A 17160-nucleotide genomic window follows, 5' to 3' on the forward strand; every position below is an offset into this window, starting at 1 on the left:
CTTCCCTAAGGGAATCTTGATGGGAAACTATTTAAGACAAGTTAAGGTTGTGTGTGTGTGAACCTGATGCCTCTCTAGAAAGGCCACACAGAAACTGCAGAGCTGGGCAAGGGCACCTGTAATCAATCTGAGCACTTGGCAGGTGGCAGTGGGTGGGAGGAGGTTGAGTTGAAGGTCATCTTGACTGAAAGCAAGTTGAATATTTAAACTAAGTGAGACCTTGTCTCAAATAAACAGTAAAAGTAGCAGGAACCAGCTTAGTTCATTTCTTAAATGGGCTATTGTATCAGCTGTCCCTAAATTCCCAACTTGTCTGTACTGTTCCCTCTTCTGGGACCTGTATGTTCAGGTTGCCCAGGGTTCCGTGGAATCTCTCAACACTGCTTAACTCACCCGTGGTCCACCACATCTGGCTGGTGCAATCCCTGAGAACCGCTACTGTGGCTTTCATCCCCAGAAGGGATTATTCAAAAGCAACCAAAGGCAGCAGCAGGACTGTCGCTTGTTCAAAGCCAGCCTTGCTTACTAAGGTTCAGGATAGTCAAGGCTAAAGTGAGAGCATATCCTTTCTCCAAAAAATAATCTGGTCAGAAAGTAGTGGTGTGTCCCTGTAATCCCACCTAGAAGCTGAGGCAGGAGCGTTGCTGCAATCTGGGGCCAGCCTACGCTATGCAATGAGACCCAGGGGAGACGGTGGAGAGTGATTGAGGAAGCTTCCCATGTGAGCCTGGGTCTGCATACATACAGATGTGTGCACATGTACCCATACACACGCGCACGCGTGCTCCTACCACCTTGTGCAATTAATCAGCAAGAAAAAAGCTAGTTTATAAAAAGCACCATTTGGGAAGCCAGATGGCCAGGACTGCAACCTTTGCTGTCTGGGAGGCAGGTTAACAGTTTCCCTGTCTGCTAAGTAGTGCTCAGGGTGACAGGAAAGGACGGGAGCCTGAGCCTGTGACCTCAGGGCTTGATCCAGCCCTGCTCCTGGGTGTAAGAACTAGGCTTCAGGGCAACTGTGTCGACTGAGATTGTCCACCTGCTTGGCTGCATGGCTTCAATTTTTTTTTTTCCGAGACTGGGTTTCTCTGTGGCTTTGGAGCCTGTACTGGCACTAGCTCTGGAGACCAGGCTGGCCTCGAACTCACAAGAGATCCGCCTGCCTCTGCCATCTTTAGGTCACCACACAGAGTGGCTGGCTGTCTTCCTCCATGGCACCATCACCCACTTCCCCTGTGAGGAGGGTGGCAGCTGTGCTGGGGAGACCCCACAGAAAGCCCAGCTGAGACACTAAGTACCTTTTGAGGGTCTGGAGGCTCCAATCCCAGGTTCTCAGTGCCCCTGGGGCAGAGCTCTCTCCTCACTGGCCCTGCTTCTCCTCAGTCCTGAGGCACATGGGAGATCAGGAGCTGCCTTCACTGGCCCCAGTATCATGGGTGTCATCAGGTGGGAGGAGGTGGAGGTGAGCCCAGGCTAGCTCCTTTATGAATGCACTTCCCACAGAGCCCTTTCTTTTTGAGATGGTCTCACTATGCCTGACTCATCTGGAAATCACCATGTAGAGCTCTGCTGGTCTTGAACTTGCAACAATCCTCCTGCCTCAGCCCCTCAAGCTGTGGGGATCATAGGCATGCAACACTATGCCTGACTTCATTTTAGTTTATTATATTATTCATTAGGCTGTTTTTGTTGTCATTTTTCTTTTCTTTTTCTTTTTTTTTTTTTTTTGAGACAGGGTCTTACTGAGAAGCCCTGGTTGTCATGGAACTCACTATGTAGACCAAGCTGGCCTTGAACTCGCCTCCCCCAAGTGCCAGGAGTTAAAAGCATGTGCCACCATGATAGGCCATAAAGATCTTTTTTGTGCTGTTTGGACAGGGCTTCTCTGTGTAGCTTTTGATGTCCTGGAACTCACTGTGTAGATCAGGCTAGCCTTGAACTTACAGACATGTGCCACCACACCCGGCATAAAGATCTATTTCTAATCTATGTACATTTGTGTGCAGGTGCCCAAGGAAACCAGAAAGGGTGCTGGATCCCCCAGGCCTTGTGTTAAAGGTGGTTGCCAGATGTGGGTACCAGGTATTAAACTCAGTAGCCGCCGAGCCATCCTACAGCCCCAGCTGCCTCTCCTGATGTACCCTCATTCATCTCTAGTTGAGTGGGTGACTCTGGGGCAAATCAATGCCCTTTCTGAATGTCACTTGTAGTCCTGATGACACAAGCCTGTTATCCTAGTTGCTTGGAAGACTAAGGCAGGATTGCAGACTCAAGGCCAGCCTGGGGGAACCTCCTGGGAAGGGCCCTGTCTCAAAACTAAAAGTGAATGGAGGTTTTAGGGAGATGGCTCAGTGGGTAAGAGAAGAGCACTTGCTGTGCAAAAATGAGGACCTGAGTTTGAATGTGCAGCACACACTGGAGACAGATTGCTGGAGTTTGCTGGCTGCCAGCATAATTCTGTTCAGAGAGGCTCAGTTTCAAGGGAATTGAGGGCCCTGCCAGAGGCCACCTAAAGTCCTCATGTATATACACAAATGAATGGGGGCTCAGGATCCAGCTCATCCTGGAGCACCTGATAAGCACACGAGGCCCTAGGTCAGTCCCCAGGACCGTAAAAGAATGACAGAGGAAAAGAGATGACTTTAGAGTCTACACCAAAACTTCTTTCCGGCAGCCACTCAGGGACCACACACCTTTATTGACCAAGCACCACAGGTCTTTTCTGTTGCAGGCTTCCCAGTTCTGCACAGGGCTCACAAGGTAACTACTGTGGCTTTCACAGATCAAGAGCGCTTGCTGCTCTTGTAGACGACCCAGGTTCGGTTCCCACCAGCACCCACATGGCGGCTGCTCACTACCACCTGTAACTCTGCGTATCCAGGGGATCCAACCCAACTATTCTGGCCCCTGAGGGCACCGGGCACAGATATATATATATATATATGCAGGCAACACACCCATACATGCTTCATATATATTTTAAAGAGGGAAGCCATCCTGACCTCAGGCCTGTGATCTCCTGCTTCTATCTTGTGTTTGGAATTACCCGGAGGGGGTGGGGACAAAGAGAGAGAATCCCGAGGGAGGCCACACCCCCTCAAGGCAGTGGCTGCACTAGCGACAGGTGCTCCTTCTCCCACCTTTTCTCCAGGCCCCGCCCCCTGGGCCTTCCCCAGGATACTGGCGGGAATGGCGGGTGAGGCTGGCTGTCAGTCCCGCCCCTGTGCACAGTCGGGAGCAAGGCCGCTCCTTCCACCGTCCTCTCACCATACAGAGGCCACCTTTCCTTCCCCAGACTGCCGAGAACTGCCCTGCCCACAGCGCGCCGAAGATGAATTAGGGTCATTTCTGTGTAAAGTGTCTCCTGCCCGGATGGAGCAGAGCGGGACTCATCTGCTCCCGGGTGCTGTCCTAGAGCTTCGCCCGCCCGAGACAGACAGACAGCCTGACTCTGTCTGTCTGTCTGTCTGTCTGTCTGCCTGCCTGCCTGCCTCCCTCCCAGAGATGAGACCACTGGAAACAAACAACAAAAAAACACAGGGTTTTATTTCCATCCCACTGGGCAGGGCGAGCCTTGGCAGGGCGAGGTAGAGGGAAGAGGCCTCTACTCTACTTGCCAGCGATGAGCGGGTTCCGCAGAACCACAATGACAGAGTCCCCGCGCAGGAACATCTTGGATATGTAGCGGTCCTTGTTGACGGGCTTGGACTTCTTCTTGCCCTTGCCACTCTTGGGGACCTCAGTCCACATCTCCTTCACATTCTCCAGCACCATGTTGCAATGCCTGGGGGGGTAGAGGGTGGGGAAAGGCTGGAGTGAGGGGGCGTTCCCAGTGCCCACCTCCCTCCTGCCTGGCCCTGGCAGGGAGAAAGGTCCGTGGGTGCCCCAGGATGAGGGTGGGCAGGCCACCAGTGACATCTCAGCCCATCCTTTTTTTCTTGGTTTTCCGAGACAGGATTAAAGGTGTGAGCCACCACCACCTGACTTAGAATTCAGCATTTCTGAAGCATGGCCCTGGGAGAATAAAAGCAACCAAAATGGCCCCACTTCTGCCATCAAATCTAAGTACTTAGGGAAGAAGCTGAAGAGAACCCCTGCTCCTCCACACCCACAGGTGCTAGGATAGGCAGGGTTACTAACACATGAACTCCAGTGCTGCTCCGTCCTGTCCTCATGATGCCAGGTGGCCATGTGTTTACACTTGGATCAGTTCATTCAGAAATGCTTGCTTGGGGACAGTGAATGTGAACAAAGTACAATGGCAGACACGTATGACTAGATCATAAGGCAACTCATTACCTTCTAAGTCACTATAACAACAAACCAGGCCTGGTGCTGTATTCCATGCCTGTAATCCTAGCAGGCATGGGATAGACAGATAAGACAAATTTTAGCCGGGCGTTGGTGGCTCACACCTTTAATCTTAGCCCTCAGGAGGCAGAGGCAGGTGGATCTCTGTGAGTTCGAGACCAGCCTGGTCTACAAGACCTAGTTCCAGGACAGCCTCCAAAGCCAGAGAAACCCTGTCTTGGAAAACAAAATAAAACAAAAAAACAACAAAAAGAGCACCCCACACTTTCTGATTTTTTATTTTGGAGGCTGGCCTCTAACATGATCATGGTGATCCCTCTGAGTGCTGAGATTACAGGAGTTTGTCACCAACTTACTATCATTATGCTTCTGGAATAACCTTTCCTTCAGGCCCCTCAGACTCAGTGCTCACCTATCAAAGGCCTTCACCCGTCCCAGGAGCTTTTTGTTGTTTCGACAGTTAATGAGCACTTGTGTGTTGTTCTTGACCGACTGTGTGAGCACCGAGAGGGGACCAGTGTTGAATTCCTCCTCTTCCCGCTTCTGCAGCTCTTCTGGGGTCATCTCACTCTTGGGTTTATTGAGGAGACTCCTGAATAGAAAAACCACGGGTGAGATGGGTGAGCTTGGAAGTGTGAGTGATCAAAGGCACTGTCCAGTGTCTCCTCAACCTGGTCCCCAAATGTCCTTTTCAGAGGTGGGAGAGACATTGTCTATTTAGCCCGTTCCAGCTGTCTAACCACCAAAACCTCTCCCACCCACGCATTCCCCACGTCTTCACTGATGGCAACTCTATTCAGCGGGTTCTCTAAGCTAGAACTCTACTGTTTAATTGATTTCTGTTTTGGTGACAGGATCTCCTATAGCCCAGGTTAGCCTTGAACTTGCTATATAACTAAGGACGACCTTCAATTCTCAATTCTCCTGACTCCACCTCCCAAGTTCTGGGATTACAGGAGTTCAACATCAAGCCCGGCACTCTCTTAAAGGAAATCTACCCTCACATCTTGTCATCTGCCTCTACGACATATCCAGAACCTGGCTATTTCTATCCATGGCCTAATCTTCCGTTACCTTTCTCCTGGTGCCCGCCATCCCCACAACAATGTCTTACTGTGTAACCCTGGCTGACCTGAGACTCAGACTATCCATCTCTGCCTCCAGACCTCTGGGATTACAGGCATGCTGCCACTATACCCAGAACCCAAGGTAGCCATGTACTCTGCCCACTGAGCTATAACTCCAGCCCAGTGTTGCATTTTCAGTCTTTTTTTTTTTTTTTTTTTTTTTGTGGTAGCTACTCAAATTTCTTCATCCGCACTCTCCATCATCTAACACGTTCTCTGGTCTTCCTACCCCATTCCTTTTACCAGCCCCAGTGAGAAAAACTTTCTCTCGGTGGCACGGACCTTTTATACACCGTGTGTCTAACTTAACAACCAGTCTGTGTAACACCTGCTTGGTGAATAAACACATCAAACCATGGCAGTAGCTTGCTACTCTGAGAGTCTCCAGGCAGATTGAAAAAGCCCCCCTGTCTGTTTTCTACCTTATCCTGGTTAAGTCCCTCATTATGATTTTTGCTTGTTTGTTTTTTTTGGAGAGCCTTTCACTATTTTTTAATAGAACTCCCTTCCCCTGCCGAGACCTTTATCCATTTACGGCTCCCATTTAAAATTACTATTACTTTTGGAAACGGTCTCCATGTGCAGCCCAAGGCTGGGCGCGAATTCACCATCCTCCTGCCTCACTCAGCCTCTCTTGGGCATGTGCCACCAGGCTCAGCTTTCCTCTTACAGCTCTTTTCACAAGACTCAGTACAGAGCAGGGTCCCACGCCCGTTATGCTGTCGGGGCTGGAGAGATGGCTCAGGGGTTAAGAGCACTGGCTGCTCTTCCAGAGGTCCTGAGTTCAATTCCCAGCAACCACATGGTGGCTCACAACCATCTATAATGAGACCTGGTGCTCTCTTCTGGCACGCAGTGTATACATGGTTAATAAATAAATATAACCACATGGTGATTTACAACCATCTGTAATGGGATCTGGTGCTTTCTTCTGGCACACACTGTATACATGGTAAGTAAATAAATAAGTAAATCTTTTAAAAATAAAAATGAGGGGGGCTGGAGAGGTGGCTTAGGGGTTAAGAGCACTGACTGCTCTTCCAGAGGTCCTGAGTTCAAATGCCAGCAACCACATGGTGGCTCACAACCATCCGTAATGAGATCTGGTGCCAGATCTGGTGCCTTCTTCTGGCACGCACTGTATACATGGTAAGTAAATAAATAAATCTTTAAAAAATAAAAATGAGGGGGGCTGGAGAGATGGCTCAGAGGTTAGAGCACTGACTGCTTTTCCAGGGGTCCTGAGTTCAATTCCCAGCACCCACAGGGTGGCTCACAACCATCTATAATGGGACCTGGTGCCCTCTTCTGGCTCGCACTGTCTACATGATGAATAAATAAATAAACTTTAAAAAAAAAGAAAAAGAAAGAAAGAAAGAAAGAAAAGAAAGAAGAAGCTGTCCGGCTCCGGAACTCCAGACCCGTCCTTCCAGGCCCCACGCCCGTCCCCTAACACCTCAGGAGGAACCTCTGCCCCCGCTACGAGCACCCCAAGCCGACAGTCCACCTGCTAAGCCGCCCGCGTCCCTCCCTCCACCTTCGCGTCCCCGCGGGAGCCCAGCCCGGCCTCACATGGTGGAGGTTTCGATCGCAGCTCACTCCCGCCTCCGCCGCGTTGCCGTGTAGCCTCCGGAGTAGAGCGAGCGGAAGGCGGGACTTCCGCCTCCCTCCTCTGGGATCACTTCCGTCGGCGCCTGCGCAACCCGCCCCAGCGGCGTGGGCGTGTCACGTTGCCATAGCGACCCGGCGGCGGCTCTCTGCCGTAGGAAATGCCTGGAGGGAGGATTCCATGTCAGTGAGGATCACAATAGGGGGACCCCCCCGCTCGCGACTAAACAAAAAGGGGGAGCCGCCGGGCCTGGCTCGAATTAACTCCCCGTCTGGGTGGAAGAAGAACGGGGGCGGGGAGGAGGCGGGGACACGACACACAGCTCCGTTTCCAAGCGCGCGGCGCCCGCCTCCTCCTGGGGGGGCGTGGCCTCGAGCGAGCCAATCGCCTCCTTGCTTCAGGGATGGGCGCCGCCCGTTTCTCCTTGATGGACACCTGAGGGCGGCGGGCGCGGCTTCCGCACGGTCAGCCGCCACTCATTGGCTGCGCCTCTTGCGTGGGGGGCGGGCCCTCGGGTCTGCGCACCGCCTTCTGGAGAAGAAGGAGCCAATCGCGGCCGTCTGCGCGACGATGCCGCCGCCGCTCTGCTTCCCTATTGGCTTGCGTAAGCGATAGGGGGGAGGGGCGGAGCCTGGCCTGGACTCAAACCTCAGTCTGGGACGACCGGCTTCGGGGCCCCGCTGCTGCCATGAGTCCCGGGAGCCGCGGGCGGCCCCGGCAGCGGCTCGGGGATCGCGGCGCGATGCAGCCGCCCTCGCTTTCCAAGCGCCGCCTGCTGCCGCGAGTGCAGCTCCTGCCCCTGCTGCTCTTGGCGCTCGCCCTGGGCTTGGCGCTCTTCATGGTCTGGAACGGCTGGCACCCCGAGGTTCAGGAGCTGTCACGCAGCCGGGATCTGCGGGTGAGGCCTGCCTGGGGCCCCGGTCCCTCCTCCGTTTCCCGTGCCGAGCGGGTGACATCTCTTTCTCCATCACTCAAGCAAGCGCACGCCCCTGCCTCGCCGTCCTGGAGATGCAGGCGGTCAGCCTAGCAACGCGGGCAGATCTGAGCTCCGCGCCCCAAGACATCTGTTTGCAAGGTTCCCGTCAGGGCTCTAATAGTAGCAGGGGCCAGATCTGCCTTGAAGACGCCCTCCCGCTCTAGGGTGTATGCATGTGAACTCCAAGTCTTTGCTGCACCACCAAGAAGAGTCAGGGCTCCCAGGGGGCAGCGGCGCCCAGGAGAGGGTGGGGATGGGGGGTTTTGTCTTCATTCTTCTCTTCCCCACCAAGGTCCCGCTGATTGGAAGCCTTCCGGAAGCCAAGCTACGGACGGTGGTAGGGCAGCTGGATCCGCAGCGTCTCTGGGGCACTTTCCTGCGTCCCCTGCTGATTGTGCGACCCCCGGGTAGCCCCGGCAATCTCCAAGTGAGAAAGGTAAAGGGTCTTATTTCCAACTCTTTTATTTTTTTTAAAGATTTTATTTATTTATTGTGTATACAACATTCTGCTTCCATGTCTATCTGCACACCAGAGGAGGGCATCAGATCTGATAACGGATGGTTGTGAGCCACCGTGTGGTTGCTGGGAATTGAACTCAGGACCTTTGAAAGAGCAGTCGGTGCTCTTAACCTCTGAGCCATCTCTCCAGCCCCATCATTTCCAGTTCTTAAACTCCTTTCCCCAGCCTGGCAGGAAATGGAACTCAGGCATCTAAGATCCCGGAACAGCCAGGAGGCAGACTGGGGCTCTGATTGGGGAGGGGAGCAGGGCGGGAGAGGTGTGCGAACCATACTCTATAGATTCTCACAGTGGTGCACAGATCCCAAACTATAAAACACCCACCAAAAGCCTACTTTGTATTAGGAACGGTGGCAATGTATTGTCTGGTGAGGTCGGAACCAATGTGATCTCTGCTATACAGATGGGGAAATTGAAGCCCAGGGGAGTTACTACATTTTGTTCAAATCCCACAGTTACCTCTAGATAGAATCCAAGAAGGTCGGCTTCATTAATGGGTGGTGTAGCATTGCTGCGTTGCCATTCAGATACTGTATTTAGGATCTACCTTAGTTGGGCTAGCTTTCTTAACCTCTCTGGGACTCAGTTTCCTCACCTGCAGAATGGGGACCTTCACTGACATTGCTGACTTTATAGGGATCCTAGAACAGGCTTGGCACATTGTGAGAGCTTTTTAAGAGGAAGTCATAGCATGTCTCAACAGGAGAGCACTTGCTTTGAAATCACCAATGTGAGGTTGGGGGTGTGGCTCAATGGAGAAGACCCGCCTAGCATCCACCAGTGTGGGACTGTGTTATCCTGAGTCAGTCCTCAGCACCATGGAGAGAGACAGACAGACAGACAGATGGAGAGGGTAGAAGTGAGTTAGTGGAAGGCCACCCTAGGTGTGATTTTGGAGGAATCAACGTGAGGAGACAGGAGAGAGAGCATTATGGGTAGCCTGGGCCTATAATCCTTTCAGAAGGCAGAAGAGCATGATCTGGGGTTCTAGGCCAGCCTGAGCTATACAGCAAGTTGAAGGCTAGCCTGAACTACATAGTAAGCCATGTAGTTTTATTGCTATCAAGAGGTATGGAGCTGGGCAGTGGTGGTGCATGGCCTTTAACCCCAGCACCCGGGAGGCAGAGGCAGGTGGATCTCTGTGAGTTCAAGGCCAGCCTGGTCTCCAGAGCGAGTGCCAGGATAGGCTCCAAAGCTACACAGAGAAACCCTGTCTCAGAAAAAAAAAAAAAAAAAAAAAGAGGTGTCATTACCCCACATGGCACCCAGTTGTTCCTCAGCAGGAGACTATGTCAAGGGAACAACCTAATCCAAAGTGGGACTTTCTAATCACCCAGACTGCTCTGCGAGGCTTTGGTCACAAGACCCTTCTCCCCACCTCCTCCCCAGTCCCTCCCTGTCCACCCTCCTACCTCTCTCTTGCCATTAGTTCCTGGAGACCACGTTGCGGTCGCTATCAGCAGGCTGGCACGTGGAACTGGACCCTTTCACAGCCTCAACACCCTTGGGGCCATTGGACTTCGGGAACGTGGTGGCCACACTTGACCCAGGAGCTGCCCGTCACCTCACACTGGCCTGCCATTATGACTCCAAGTTCTTCCCTCCTGGGTCACCTCCCTTTGTGGGGGCCACAGACTCGGCTGTGCCCTGTGCCCTGCTTCTGGAGCTGGCCCAGGCCTTTGATGTGATGCTGAGCAGAGTCAAGCAGCAGCAGCAGGTGAGACTGGGGAGGACGTCCTGTCCCTAGCCACATCCTCACTTGCTTCTGTCATTCTTTTCTTTGTTGAGATAGGGTTTCACTGGAATGTAGCCCAGGCTAGCCTTGAACCCAGCCATTCTTTTTTTTTTTTAGATTTTATTTATTTATTATGTATACAACATTCTGCTTCCATGTATATCTGCACACCAGAAGAGGGCACCAGATCTCATAACGGATGGTTGTGAGCCACCATGTGGTTGCTGGGAATTGAACTCAGGACCTCTGGAAGAGCAGCCAGTGCTCTTAACCTCTGAGCCATCTCTCCAGCCCCGAACCCAGCCATTCTTCTGCATGACCCTTCCAAGCAGTGGGGTGGCAGGCACATGTCACACACCCCGCCGCCACCCTTGTTTTCTCCAACCCCCACTGTCGTCTTTATTTTCCAGCGTATACTCTACGCACTGAAACACAAGTTTTTTTGTTTTTTTGTTTTGTTTTTTTTTTCTCCCCAGCCAGGTCTCATATAGGCCACACTAGCATCAAACTCAAGAATGAACTTGAATTTCTGACGCTCTTGCTTCCATCTCCTGAGAGCTGGCATTACAGTCATGCGCACAAGCATGGCTTAGTTGGGGTTTCTAGTGCTGTGAAGAGACACCATGGCCATGACAACTCCTATAAAGGAAAACATTTAATTGAGGCGGCTTATAGTTTCAGAGGTGTAGTCCGTTTTGTCGTCATGGCTGGTGACGTGGTGGCATGTGGGCAGACAGAGGCTGGAGAAGGAGCTGAGAGTTCTGCGTCTTGGTCCGCAGGCAACAGGAAGTGAACTGTGTGCCACGCTGAGTGTAGCTTGAACATAGACCTGCACGCTACAGTTATTCCCTTTTGGGTGGGTCTGTCTGTCTCTCTGTTTGTCTGTCTTGCCCAATGGGCTTAAGTAATAACGAGAGCTGACTCATTCAGTTCTTACAACCTGGATTCAAATGTGATCTGGGAACGGAACTATTAACCCCATGCGTCGATGAAGAAATCGAGCCAACCCTGGTGCCACAGGCCTGTAATCTCAGATCCTCCAGACATGGGGAAGTTCAAGGCCAGCCAGGGCTACAGAGTGAGCTCAAGGGTAGCCTGGGCAATTTGGTGAAACCCTGTCCACCCAAAAAAAAGTAATGAGAGGGCCAGGGGGTACAGTGCATGTCTAGCAAATGGGCATCCCTAGAGCCATTCCCCAGTACTGAAAAAAAAAAAAAAAAAAAAAAAGGAAAAAAATAAGAATGGGCATTTTGCTACACACCTCTAATTCCAGGGAGGAATTTCCAGGAGGATGGAAGTTCCAGGCCAGCTTGGGTTATACTAGACATTACCTCAAAACGAAACAAAGTTGCCATATCTAACAACCACCAAAAGCATGGATTTGAACCCTTCTGGCTCCAGCGGTGACTTTGTTACCACATTGCCTAAGGAGGCCACTTGGTCTGCCTCATCCCAGCCGTGTCGCCGGATGCCAAGGGTTGGCACCGATTTGCTTGCTTGTTTCCACAGGCAGCACCCGTGAGCCTGCAGCTGATCTTCTTTGACGGGGAGGAGGCGCTGAGAGAGTGGGGACCACGGGACTCGCTTTATGGCTCCCGGCACTTAGCTCACATCCTGGAGTCAATCCCACACAGCCCCGGCCCCACTAGGATCCAGGCTATTGTAAGATCCATCCCTCTGGGCTCTGGAGCCGGGGGCAGGGAGGGGGAAGGGTACGGTCAGTAGCATAGGTCAGACTCAGCAGACTCCAGCCCTGGACTCCTTCCCCCAGGAGCTCTTTGTTCTTCTTGACCTCCTGGGAGCGCCCAGTCCAATCTTCTTCAGTCACTTCCCCCGCACAGCCCGCTGGTTCCAACGACTGAGGAGCATCGGTAAGGAGGGTAGGCCAAGGCCAAAGGCAGGACTACCAGCTGACCTCTGTGTACCCATCTAGCCTTCCCTCCCCATCCCTGGGCTCAAAACTAGGGAAGACACAAACTGATCCATGAAGGCGGAGTATAGCCATTGTGACAGTAGAACTCTTGGGTGACACTGGCCGAGTTTCAAACCACACTTCCTCTTTCTAAGCCTCTATTTCCTTTCATTTTGTTTTTGTGGCTTCTCAAGACAGGGTTTGTTTCTCTGTGTTACCATGGCTGTCCTGGAACTCACTCTGTAGACCAGGCTGGTCTCGAACTCACAGAGATCCTCCTGCCTCTGCCTCCCGGGTGCTGGGATTAAAGGCTGGAGCCACCACCACCCAGCTAAGCCTCTATTTCTTATGTAAAATAAGCATGGTGATAACGATAACAGGGCCATAGTTGTCATCATGGTGGTGCATGCCTGAAATCGTAACACTCAGGAAGCTGAGGCAGGGAGATTGCAAGTTCAAAGCTATCCTGGGCTACATCGTGAGTCCCATGCTAGCATAAGCTGTCTGGTGGTTTTCACCTGCATCCCAGCACCTTATCCCAGGCTAAGGCAAGAGGACTGTGAATTCTAGGTAAGTCTGGGCTACAAAGCAAGACTTTATCTCAAAATAAATAACAGCCTACAGTGGTGGAGCATGCCTGTAACTTCAGAGTTTGGGAGGTAGTTGCAGGGCAGAAGGAGCAAGGGTCATCCTCAGCCACACAGTTTGAGGCTAGCCCGCATGAGAGCCCGTCTCCAAAAATGTCAAAGTAAATAATTAAAGAAACCTGGGGTCAGTGACATAGCTCAGTGGGTAAAGGTGCTTGCCTCAAAAGCCTGGCGGCCAGAGTTAATTCCCAGAACCCATGTAAAGCTGTAGGGAGAAGGTGGGTAGTGGTGGCGCACACCTTTAATCCCAGCACTCGGGAGGCAGAGGCAGGTGGATCTCTGTGAGTTCGAGGCCAGCCTGGTCTACAAGAGTGAGTTCCAGGACAGGTTCCAAAGCTACGCAGAGAAACCCTGTCTCGAAAAAATCAACATTCCCCTCAAAAAAAAAAACGGGGGGGGGGAAGAAAACTGACTCCACACCCCCACATGCACACTACCCCCAATCACTAACAAATAGAGGCATCTCCCTCCTAGACAGAGGATTAAATGAGCCCAGGGACAGGAAGCTTGCCATAAAAAATCATGGTACTGGAGAGATGGCTCACCAAGTAACAGCCCTTCCATAGGACCTGGGTTTGAGTCCCAGCACCCACATGGCAGCTCCCAACTGTAACTCCAGATGTAGGGAATCTGATGCCCTCTGTGGCCTCTACAGGCGCTGCGTGTTCGCGGTGCACTCGTACACACGTTGGTTTTGGGGTGGTAACCCTGACAGCTGACTAATCTTGTCTTCCAATCCGGCCTCTCCAGAGAAGCGCCTTCACCGTCTGAACCTACTGCAGTCTCACCCACAGGAAGTGATGTACTTCCAGCCGGGGGAGCCCCCCGGCCCGGTGGAAGATGACCACCTGCCCTTCCTCCGAAGAGGTACCTGCTGGGACCAGGGGAACAGGGGAGCCTTCTCCCCAGGGTTAGGGGCTGCTGGCAAGTGCTCAGTCTTGATTTCTCCATCTCTAAAATGGGGAGAATGGAGGGCGTCACGTATTGCAAACACACAGCACAGTTTGACCCTGAGCTGAGCCCAGGGCACAGCAAGCCAGCAAGGAGCCTCTTGCATGCCAGGCAAGCACTGTCCCGTTTCTTCCCTGAGAGGGAAGGCTTCAGTGAGGGCTTCTACAGGCGGGCCAGGAACTGGGTGTCAGAGATGGTCCCATGGGCCCCCGTCCACCTGTCTCTGTGGTTACACAGGGAAATGTTCCAAGAGCAGGATTCCAGTGGAATACAGGGATTAAGGTTAAAAAGAGCACAGGTTCGCTGGTCTGTGGTGGTGCACACCTTTAATCCCAGCACTCGGGAGGCAGAGGCAGGTGGATGTACATGAGTTTGAGGCCAGCCTGGTGAAAGAAAAAAAGGGCTGGAGAGATGGCTCAATGGTTAAAAGTACTGGCCGCTCTTCCCGAGGACTCAGGTTCAATTTCCAACGCCCATGTGGTAGCTCATCACTGTCTGTAACTCCTTTTTAGGGGTTCCAATACCCTCACACAGACATATATGCAAGCAAATCACCAATGAACTACAAATAAACAGTTGAAGCAACAACAACAACAAAAACCAAACAAACAAAAAAGAGAGACAGGGTTTCTCTGTGTAGCCCTGGCTGTCCTGGAACTCACTCTGGAGACCAGGCTGGCCTTGAACTCACAGAGATCTAACTGCCTCTGCCTCCTGAGTGCTGGGATTAAAGGTGTGCACTGGCCAGCTGTAATTATTATTTGTTTTTCTGGAGACAAGAAAAACAAATGGCTTTGGAGGCTGTCCTGGCACTCGCTCTTGTAGACCAGGCTGGTCTCGAACTCACAGAGATCCTCCTTCCTCTGCCTCCCGAGTGCTGGGAGTAAAGGCGTGCGCCACCACCGCCTGGCTTCTAATTACTTTTCTTAAACAACATGAAAATCACATTTAAAATCATTCTTCAGGGCTTGGGGAATGTAACTCAGGGGTAGAGCAGTTGCTTAGCATGCCCAAGGTCCTGGGTTAAGAGGTTATAAAGGGCTAGCACTAACTTCTGTGTCTATGAATTGAAATGGGTGCTTTGTAGCAGCTGTGGATTACAGCTTGTGGCCAAACCTCCTGTCTGCTCCAGGGGTCCAGGTGCTCCACCTCATTGCCACGCCCTTTCCTGCTGTGTGGCACACTTTTGCTGACACGGAGGACAACCTCCACCCACCCACCGTGCACAACCTGAGCCGCATCCTCGCTGTGTTCCTGGCTGAGTACCTGGGACTCTAGCCTGCAGACAGATACTTTGGAAGGATCTTTCACACCTAGCTGTGGGACATGAGAGGACACCTTGAGCCAGTGCGGGGTAGCCAGGCTCACCTCAGATAGTATGCTACAACCACCTCAAACCACTGCATTTCAAGGTCATGCCAGAAAAACTGAGGAAACGAGGAAGCCAAAGGCATAGTTTTGGCGTCTGTTCTGAAGTAAACAGACTGGTCTGGAAGTTCCCAGGGATCAAATGATGTAACATAGGCTGGCAATTGGGCCAGCACCACCAACCAAATGAATCCTCTCTCTGTAGCTAATGTTTTCCGTCAGTTCATTTGTTGTAAGTAACTTGCTACTGCATGGACCCAGTTCTGACTCCCACACTGGCGTTGGCTTCAGAACTCAGGACAGAGATGAAGCCCAGCTGGGTCTCCACATCTTGCTTAGAGGAGAGCCACAGTTCCCTCTGAGAAATGACATGAGAGTTTCCTCACTCAAAAGGTAAGAAAGATCTAGCCGGGCGTTGGTGGCGCACGCCTTTAATCCCAGCACTCGGGAGGCAGAGGCAGTGGGATCTCTGTGAGTTCGAGGCCAGCCTGGTCTCCAGAGCGAGTGCCAGGATAGGCTCCAAAGCTCCACAGAGAAACCCTGTCTCGAAAAACCAAAAAAAAAAAAAAAAAAAAAAAAAGGAAGAAAGATCTTTCTAGGGTTAGAGAGAATGAAGTATCTCACAGTGAACCCCTTATGAGGAAGTCTTTCAAATGCAGCTGCCTCAGATGATACTTTGGGAACTACTAGGTTTGAGAGTGGGAATGGGTTGAACCCACCACAGCCCTCTGGATTACCATTTTCTTTGGTAGAGCAAGCTTGCCATGAAGGCGTGAGTCACCTCACCCAGCACTATTTCTCTTTATAAGATAAGGCCTAACTGTATAGCCCTGACTTCCCTACAAGTGTGCAGTCCTGGTGGAATAAGATTGCTACCTCACCATAGCCAGCCAGGTGCTGTTTCTTAAGCCCATGTAAATAAACAGGCTTCCAAATCCACCCCAAACCCACTGAACCAGGACCAATGGAAGGGACAAGAACAGTAAGAGCGGGTGTTGTGGAATTCACCTTTTATCCCAGCACTCGGGGAGGCAGAGGCAGGCGGATCAAGGCCAGCCTGGTCTACAAGAGAAACTCTGTCTCGAAAAACCAAAACCAAACAACAAAAACGGAATAAACATTTGTGGGCATCTTTCTAACTGCATTTGGTGCACCTTCTCATTAAAGCCACTTGGGTGAATGCAGAGTTGCTTAGTGAAAGTACCTGAGGAAAACTGGAGGTGGAGGGAACCAGGCTGAAGGGGCAGCTCAGTCATATATAGAGCACTTGCTGAGCATGTGGGAAGCCACCCTTCATCTCAGTAAGATGCAGTGTTAATGAGAGTGTCATCCGTTTGTTTTCCTGGTAAACTGCAGATTTCATGGGAACCTGAACCATAACTCAGGTTAGAAAATAAGAGCCAGGTGTGATAACACAGGTCCATTAATCCCAGCTCACCTAGCTCAAGGCCTGCCTGGGAGAGAGTGAATTCAAAGCTGGACTGGCAATTTAGTGAGACCCTAACTCAAAATGGGCTGAGAATGAAGCTTAGCACCTACAGCACCTCTTAGAATCCCCCAGTGAGGGGCCGGGGGTGTGGCTCAATGGTAGAGCCCCTGCCTAGAATCCCCCAGTGAGGGGCTGGGGGGCGTGGCTCAGTGGTAGAGCCCCTGCCTAGAATCCCCCAGTGAGGGGCTGGGGGCGTGGCTCAGTGGTAGAGCCCCTGCCTAGAATCCCCCAGTGAGGGGCTGGGGGCGTGGCTCAGTGGTGGAGCCCCTGCCTAGAATCCCCCAGTGAGGGGCTGGGGGTGTGGCTCAGTGGTAGAGCACGTGTGCTCCTGGGCTCAATCCTTAGCACCACACACACAAATTCACCACCAGATTGTGTGTGTAAGGTGGTGTGAAATGAATTTTATGGGCCTATGGAAAGGCTTCGGTGGACATTAGTACTCGCTGCATAAGCCTGATGACCTCGGCCCGATCCCTGGAACCTACAGTGGAAGGAGAGACCTGCATGTGGCTGCT

At 52.0% G+C, this 17160-nt stretch overlaps 2 protein-coding genes across 2 annotated transcripts; one reads left to right on the top strand and one right to left on the bottom strand.

The window, feature by feature from the left end:
* Positions 1-3525: 3525 nt before the first annotated feature.
* Snrpd2 (small nuclear ribonucleoprotein D2 polypeptide) lies at positions 3526-7166 on the bottom strand. The gene is made up of 3 exons (XM_027430938.2): positions 7011-7166; positions 4724-4903; positions 3526-3784 (listed from the first exon to the last, which is right to left on the bottom strand). Coding segments are annotated over exons 1-3 (357 nt in total). The 5' UTR covers positions 7013-7166; the 3' UTR covers positions 3526-3609.
* A 513-nt stretch (positions 7167-7679) lies between these two features.
* Positions 7680-15365, top strand: Qpctl (glutaminyl-peptide cyclotransferase like). Its single transcript, XM_027430939.2, has 7 exons — positions 7680-7945; positions 8316-8459; positions 9973-10260; positions 11788-11940; positions 12050-12149; positions 13588-13704; positions 14921-15365. Exons 1-7 carry the CDS (start codon positions 7736-7738, stop codon positions 15064-15066), a joined length of 1158 nt encoding a protein of 385 aa, XP_027286740.1. The 5' UTR covers positions 7680-7735; the 3' UTR covers positions 15067-15365.
* Positions 15366-17160: the final 1795 nt, after the last annotated feature.

Source organism: Cricetulus griseus, chromosome 9 (assembly GCF_003668045.3).
Source record: "Cricetulus griseus strain 17A/GY chromosome 9, alternate assembly CriGri-PICRH-1.0, whole genome shotgun sequence".
NCBI classification, from domain to species: Eukaryota; Metazoa; Chordata; class Mammalia; order Rodentia; family Cricetidae; genus Cricetulus; species Cricetulus griseus.